The sequence below is a fragment of the Lasioglossum baleicum genome, chromosome 8 (assembly GCF_051020765.1).
Source record: "Lasioglossum baleicum chromosome 8, iyLasBale1, whole genome shotgun sequence".
Taxonomy (NCBI): domain Eukaryota; kingdom Metazoa; phylum Arthropoda; class Insecta; order Hymenoptera; family Halictidae; genus Lasioglossum; species Lasioglossum baleicum.
The window spans coordinates 13459371-13467386 of record NC_134936.1 but is presented as its reverse complement, the minus strand read 5'-3'; the positions used below and the strand labels follow the sequence as shown (position 1 = coordinate 13467386).

Genomic DNA, 8016 nt, shown 5'->3' with positions numbered 1-8016 from the left:
TAATTTTCCACTACGTACACTGCAAATTAATGATGAGGAAAATCGGCGCGGCTCCGTCTCGTCTCCCTTCCTCCAGTCTGCTGTTTCGAGAGCCGGCCGGCAGAGGGTGCGCTTGCGCGCCGATAACTCGCAATCTCGAAAGGTATAGGTCGACCTCCTCTAAACGTCGATCTCCGCGGATATTTTCACGTGTGTTACCGTGGTATTTGTGTGACGGTGGCTCGTGTGCAGGATAACCAGAGAATTTCCCCGATCGCAGCTGACAGGAGCTGGTTTATTTATCTTCTGTCGTCCCCGAGAAGTGGCAGCAAGCTCAAGAATAGGCAGCCGAGCAAACGTGTACGCTCTCTCTCTCACAGCAGCAGGTAAGAAGTTACGGTTTCTGACGTCGCACCGAAAAGATTGGACGAGCGAACACGTGTGCACGCGTGTCACCGACGTGTCCTGACAGCGTTCCGAACGCCGATAGCTCGATCCCGATCGGCTCTGTTTTGTTTTGTGTTGACAAGATGCGGGACACGCGTGTCACGTCTCGTTTCAAGGCCAGGGGGGAAGACATATTGGCGCGTGAACCGAACCCGTTGAAAACGCATACCGCCCCGAGATCGCCGGAAGCGAGATTTTCCTCTCGGTACGAAACTGTTATGTTCGTTTTGATTTATCGCACTACGAGTCCGGATCGTCGAGTGCATTCGCCTGTGGCTAGCCTACGTTCACGCGTGCTGCGTCACTCGCTCCCGCTTGTTGTTCCTTTTCTATTATATAAGGAGCACGCTTCACACGAATGGACCGCCGCCATCTTGGCGCGCGCGGCAACCCGCGAAATTCGAACACCGCGCGACACCGAAGCGATTTTAATGAGTATTCGAAATTGGAGATTATTCATTTTTGGATAAGATTGACGGAGCTATGGCGAATTCGATATAATTAGAGTAGAGTCTTTTGGTATATTGTAGGATTTATCTTGGGGACGAGGATCGAGAGATTTGTTAATTTCGATGATTAACGGAACCTATGAAGAAAGCATAATACAATTATTGCTCGCCTAATGACCAGCTTTAACAATAACCTCGCATTCGCCGCACGCCATTACGCTATGAACGTTTTATAATTTAATCTGTCCTGTCCACTCATTTATCCATTCACAGATCATCTGACCGTGGCATATTTTCCACCCGCTGGTTAATACGCTTTAAGAACTCACTTCCTAACGACCGTCGTTCAATCGCGTTTCCGTTACCAATGAATCAGACCCGTGACTTCGTTTCTTCATTTCGAACGTCAAAAATCTACACCGGCACCGTCACTTCAGTCGGTCATGTGCTTCATTGTGACTTCATAGCTCTCAGCGTGGGCGTAGAAGTAATCTCGAAGACCTTAAACTTGTAGTTTCTACCAATTACATTGACTTCAACTTAATTTTCCAAAAGCAGTGCGTCCCTTTCAATTTGAATTTTTCTTGCTGGAATATAAAAGTTAATGCAACATAATTGTACACATTATTAAAGAATTTACATGTTACATTTGGGAAATTTGAGAATAGAGGTAATCGAGATAGGGGTTGCTAAATTATATTCTACTGGATCGGTTTTTTGATATCCCTTCCGAACAAATTTATTTGTCGGAAGCTGCTGGCACCGGAAAATTTTCGATACACGAGGCGTTATCTTGTTATCTGATAATAGGCCTGTCATTATGCTGGCAACAAGCACTTACCACGACTTGGTGTTTTCACTAATAGTCGAGGAATCAAACAAGATAGTTGACACCAATTTTTCTGTCAGTTTCCTTTAATTCTCCGTAACTCAATTTTCCCCATCACGATTACGTTGTTTGTCACTTCGCGATCAGATTTTTTGGGAATTCTTTCAAACTGCAAGCGATTTAATCTTCTCCGTTTTTGTTAGAATTTGTACGGGATATTTGAAGAAGGCATAGCGATGCGGCCACCTATAGTCTCGCGTCGAACAGATTCGGTTCTAATTGAAAAGCGATTACGGCTCCACCGGCATGGCAACAAAGACCTTATGCTTCTTCTGTCCGCGGATCGACGTCGCACAATTGCGCCTAACTCCGACAATCGATCCGACCATGGCCCAACTTGACAGCAATTTAAAATCGCTTCTCCTCCTGCGAGTCGTACCAAGAGCACCGCGACGAGCAACGACTCTCCCACAAAGCGTCCGTCGCGGATATTCTTCCGCCTCAGCGTGATTACTCCACCGAACGCGAAAGCGTCCCCAGCGGATCGTTGACAGGCTTTCGTCGTGATTTCTAATCATCCTAGTATCGATATCAACTATTTATCCAGCTGACGATAATCGAACGATCCCCTATCGCAAATCATTCGGAACATTTCAGTTCTATCGGATAGACGAATTGTGAAGTGTTCCATTCACACGCCATTTTGATAAACACCCCACGAGACCTGTTGCGCCCCGTAGTCTCGGAAGAAACGAAGACTAGGCAAGAAAGAAGGTCCGACGTAACGTGGAGACACCGTCTTTTCAGGGGACAATGGCGACGACATCGACGAAGCGTTCCAAGGAAGAGAAAACAGAAAAGGCTAGAAGCTGGCTAGCAAAACCGATTTTAAGCTCGGAGTTCACGGACGGTCCGCCCCTGGAAGACGTCTACGCGGGTCTACTCAAACAGAAGAAAGACATTTCAACCGCGATACAAAAGATATCGGCGATTCTACCGGGATTCAATCATCTGAAACGCTGCTCGGGCAACAAACTCCTGTTGTCGCCTCTAAAATCCGCTAAACTATTAGATTCTGTAGGATCTCCTTCGGAGGAAGACCCTCTTACTCAAGACGATCTGAAGACGATGCTAAAGGACAAAGGGTTCGATCTAGCTTTATTGGAAGACGATTTTCAGATAATAAAGGTTCCGAGCAGACCTGCCAGGACTAAATCTCAAGCAGCCCGAGTCTCCAAGATCTGGCCCCTCAATTTCCACTCGGATCCCACCGTGGAGAGGCTGATCGATGGATCGATCTTCACGGAGCAGCATCTGGACCTGATCGAGGAGTACATGAGCGTCGCCGTGGAAGCTGCCAGGTTAGAATCTGTGGGGAACGAGATCTGCAACGGCAGCGCAGTGATCGTTGATCCAGAGGACGGGAGGATCCTCGCGATAGCTGCGTCGAGGATCGATCTACACCCTATGTGGCACGCAGCTATGTTAGCCGTAGATCTCGTTGCCAAACTTCACGGTGGCGGGGCTTGGAAGTTGATAAAAGACACCGATCAATCCCTAAACACTGATCAAGAGGACAACGAGGACTATACCGAAAGGGAGAAGAGGATCAAGAGGAAGTACGTCGAAGAAGCTCCGCTACGTTTTCCGGAATCATTGTCTAGCTTACGTCTGCCGATGGGGGAGCCTTTGAAGTCGAACGTAGTTCGTCCTGGAAGAAGGAACAACGGTTCTAAAATCAATTCTGAAGGTTTAGGGAAAGCCGAAGCGGATTCGGAGAAGAGTGGGCCTTATCTTTGCACAGGCTACTGGAGTTTCCTGCTGAAGGAGCCTTGTCCCCTTTGCGCCATGGCTCTGGTGCACTCCAGGATCTCCAGGATATTCTACGGAGTTCCGAACGAGGCTACAGGGGTTCTAGGCTCGAAGACGATTCTACACGCCGTGCCTGGTCTGAATCATCGGTACCAAGTTTGGAGCGGCGTGCTGGAGCAGGAATGTCGTCAAGCGTCTCAAGAAATCGAGCGCAGGAACGTCGACTGACTCATCCTCTCGTTAATTAAGATTTTCCAGTTAGCAGACTGTCTTTTGTACTTGGTAAAAATTCAATGACGAAACCGTGTGCGGATGATTGCGAGTACGATTCACCGACAGCGTTTCACGGCTGATCGACCGCCCCGATAATGGTGCAGCGCGAGATCCACACCGCGGTCTAACGTGGATGTAACGACCGGTTTATAATTTCAATCAGAGGCAGGCGGCTCAGGAGATGTTACACGTGGTCCGAACGTGCGTTCAATCCATCACGGGACAGATGCACGGACGACCTTGGCGTCTTGGTATAATTTGCGGGAATGGCGGTATGCGTCCGGGTTCGCGCAGTGGTTTGCACGTGCACTAGACAAGAGACTCGCCACTTGCAGGGGCCGTTACACAATAGACGAGCTCTGCTCTCGTAGGAGATCGAGACTGCCATTCGCGCAGATTCACCGCGTGAGACGTCCGCGAACGAAAGTGCCACAACCGGGGACTGTTTGGCTTCCGGCTGACGCGAGATTCTCGAAGATAGACCAGACACGCGACATTAATTGGTCAAGGCGGTTCGTTAACCGTCCGTAGGCGTGCTCTTTCGTCGATTAGCGCGCTCTAGAGAATTCGTTTTAATCTGCCACGCTGAACCCGCGACTCGAGCGAAACAAAAAGGGGTGTAACGAAACATACGACGCCTAAAACGATCGAGCCCTCGATCCATCGAACGGCGGTCGCGCAAGCGAATAATCTCGTTAAACGACGCGTCGCGTGCACGCATTCCGCGCGATGACGAGAAACAAGGCCGCCAGACGATTCTACGTGAACACCACCGTGGTCGTTGATCCCGAACAATGCGCACGTGCGCAGGTCCAGGATCGTCCTTCCGCGGCGTGGAGCGCAGCGCATTCGAATCTCGTCTCGTCGGGTTCCCGCGTCGGGTACGATCTTTCCTGCAGAAGATGCGGCCGGCTCAATTTGCGTGGAAACGCATAGCGCGTCTATAATAATGACCTTGCGGAATTAACTTCAATCAGCGAAACTTCAGACGTCTTACCCCGTTGGTCTGGCTCGGCTCTCTCTCTCCGCTTTGGGGACGGATGTGAACGCTGAGACGCCGAGAATACAACGAGATCGTCGGGTAAAGAGGGCCGGGATGCACGGAGATGAAAGCGAATGGTTGATTGCGCGGATGGATGGATGGCGCCTCGATGTACTTTTAAGATGTGCGTTTCTGCTGTGTGCAAAGTGGGCGTAGCGTTGTTGCTCCGGGGGGTAGTGCCTTAGAGAGCAATTTATAGCGACGTGTAACTTAGATTTTATGTTCCTCAAAAATCTAACTCCGAAAATTCTCATCCTGCCAGTCTACATTTCCCTGAATAGGCGTGACTTGTTTGCTCCCAGTGACAACGTCACAGCCCCGTAGGGCGAGCGACCGGTGGTGCACCAATGTAACGACAGCGAGTTAGAACGGCGTGAATTTGTTTAGCACAGCCGTGACCCTGTTATGACGACTGTAAAGAAACTTGATTATTTGAAACGATTGGAATAAATGGACGTTGCGCGGGACTCTTGTCCGTGGAAAGTTTCTTACCCGACGCGGCGACGCGCGTGCGATGTGTGCCCGCCGTTTCGTACAATTGATTTTGTTGTTGCAGGTTCTGCTACGATCGTTATCAATTAACGAATCTCCGAAAGGATCGGCTGAGATTGGACTCTTCGTTCGACGGATAAAAAAGTATCTGGTAGTTCGCGTCGCGTTGCGTAATCCCACCGCAAAACAGGCTAGAATTTCTATTCAAACGCGCGCGCGCGCGTAGTCCGAGAAGCACACGGGCACCGATTAGCAACAGTTGGTCCCCGACTGGCGGACACGTGGCTACGATAATAGTTATCCTGGGAAAAGGCATCGAGCTGCTGCGCTCTCTCCGTTCATTTCATTGAAAGAAAGATAAAAAAGCAACCGGCGCGGCCCGATTCAACGAGAGATATCGACTACCGTCACAGGAAGGTTCGTCGGCACTCGAGCAATCTGCAGCTTCCTGTTGTTCCGAGCCGCGAGCAGTGCGAGCGAGCGCGTGCGAACCCGTTGCTCCCAGCGAAAAACGGTCGTCGACGGTATCAGCGGATAACATCTCTGCAATTAATTAATCCACGTGGTAAACAGACATCTGTTGCGACGCGGCCACGTTACAGCCGGAGACGCGAGAAACGTCGCCATACACGTCTCCCACTGTCGGGCGATGTCGAGTCCGAGAAGATTGCATCCCGAAATTCGAGCGGTTTCAGATAGAGGCTGTTAATTGTTAATTGGCCGATCGGACGGGGTAGCGGGTCAGGTATTAATCAGAATCCGAATCCAATACGAGACCGTATACAGGACGATTCTACGAGGTAAACCGAGTCACATTTTGCTCATCAGCGCTGAGTGGTTCCAATTGACGGTCGGGTCGACCCTCCAGCGTAGACACTATTGGTCAGCCTTTTAATACAAGCGGTCGCGATTGGATCAGATACCCGGATCGTTCTTAGACAGAAGACATCGCCGGAGCATTCGGAGGCTGAAAACTTTAAACGTCGCCAGTGTCGCGCAATTTACTGACTACCGACGTCGCTCTTCTTAAGGCCCGGTGGATCCGAGAGACATCCGCCTGTCCGATTCCCATCTCAGTTGCTCGAAGTCGGTCAACGGTGGCAGCGAGCATAGCAGCGGGCATAGCTAGCGAGCATAGCTAGCGAACAGGAAGTGCATCCGTGAAGTCAATGCGTTTCGACGCCCACGCAATCGATCTCGACGGAAGAACATCTTCGGCGAACGATCGTTGACAACCGACGGCGAGTAGTCTCTTCGCGGGACACCGTTTCTGCTGTCTATCTGCCGGTTTCTGCCACTCGGCGATTTTTATCGAGTTTGATAAGGCACGATAAGCGGAGATCCCTGATCAACAACACACGCAGTCTCGATTGCCAATTGGATGGCCCAGATCTACTGGTTGTTGCTATTTGAGACACACTGAAATCGACGAATACCGGAACCGTTTCTTTCTTTCCGGTGATCGAATTCCTGTGTGAAGAACAGCCCGGAAGTTGGTCGGATATTGTAGAAAACGGAAGAATAGAGTGTCTGTGGGTGGCCTTCACCGAAGGGATACCTTCTCCTCCTGTTGTCCCGGAGGGCTTTGAGATACCGTCGGGGTGCGAAACACTCATACGATTTGGTTTTACGGCGCAGAGCCTCGTTTCTCTTCCGGGACCGAGTTTCAGTTTCCATCGGCACCATGGAGCGAAGGATCCTGAAAATGTGGTGACGACGTGCCAGGCGAAGGCCTTCGATTACCAAGACACTATCAAGTGTGTGAGGCATAGTCGTTAGAAATCAACCGAGATAATTTTGTAAGTGTCCAGTGACACGCGCAGAGAGCAACCAGTCGTAATCAAGTATTCCATACGCTCGAGGATAAAGTCTAAAGTTTGCGATTCAGTTCTCGAAGAACCAACTAGTTTACCTCCCAGCTAGAAAGGATAATCGAGACTAGACATTTTGTATTGCTAATAAGTGAGACCAGACTTACGACAATCAACGTTTGACGGAAGAAGATCATCGTGCTGGAGCAAGGACCAAGAATACTTTCGACAGCAGAGCAGAGAGCGAATCGTCGTCGTTTCCAGCGGCTTCGAGTACCCACGGAAATCAACAACAAGATGCGTTGCAGCCAAGGTGTGGCGATGGTATTCGAGGACGCGTTTGTCGTCTTTTCGCGTTTTTTGTCCCTGAAGTCACGGGGTTGCGCACTCTTGGAGACCCATCGGCAGCGCGAGACCACTGGCATCAAGAAATTGTACAACAGCTTCTTCGTGATGTTCTAAGGATTACTCACCCGTTCGCGAAAACGTCGCTGAATTGACGTTGTTAGTCGAGTGTGATGCGCCGTGCAGTCCCGGGACCTTCAGGTGGATCCAGCAGCGGAATACGCGGGGACCGCGCCGAAAAAGGAGAACGTGTTGGTTAGACGCGAACCTAGAAGAAAGAATAATAATCAGTCGAGAAAGAATAGTGAAAAATAAACGAAGAAAAATTGGGAAAGGAAACCTCGGAATGCAGACGAGCGATTGAAAAACGTCGAAAGGGAAGTCAGCAAGTATTGATGAATCCCGGAATATCATCGTGGCGAGCCGTCGATGACCGGATCACCACTTATCGTCTTCTCTTTCAAGCCGGCTACCAAAGCGTTCTCCGAAGATCAAACAACAGGATCGAGACACGATCGATAGCATATTCGAGGAGCA

General features: G+C 50.0%; 1 protein-coding gene across 1 annotated transcript; it reads left to right on the top strand.

Moving 5' to 3' along the window:
• The first annotated feature begins 119 nt into the window (after positions 1–119).
• LOC143211416 (putative inactive tRNA-specific adenosine deaminase-like protein 3) lies at positions 120–5298 on the top strand. The gene is made up of 2 exons (XM_076429095.1): positions 120–365; positions 2512–5298. Exon 2 carries the CDS (start codon positions 2518–2520, stop codon positions 3742–3744), a length of 1227 nt encoding a protein of 408 aa, XP_076285210.1. The 5' UTR covers positions 120–365; positions 2512–2517; the 3' UTR covers positions 3745–5298.
• Positions 5299–8016: the final 2718 nt, after the last annotated feature.

Bases quoted from the DNA above. Each gene is read 5' to 3' on its own strand.
- LOC143211416 (XM_076429095.1), top strand. From the start codon at position 2,518: ATGGCGACGACATCGACGAAGCGTTCCAAGGAAGAGAAAACAGAAAAG.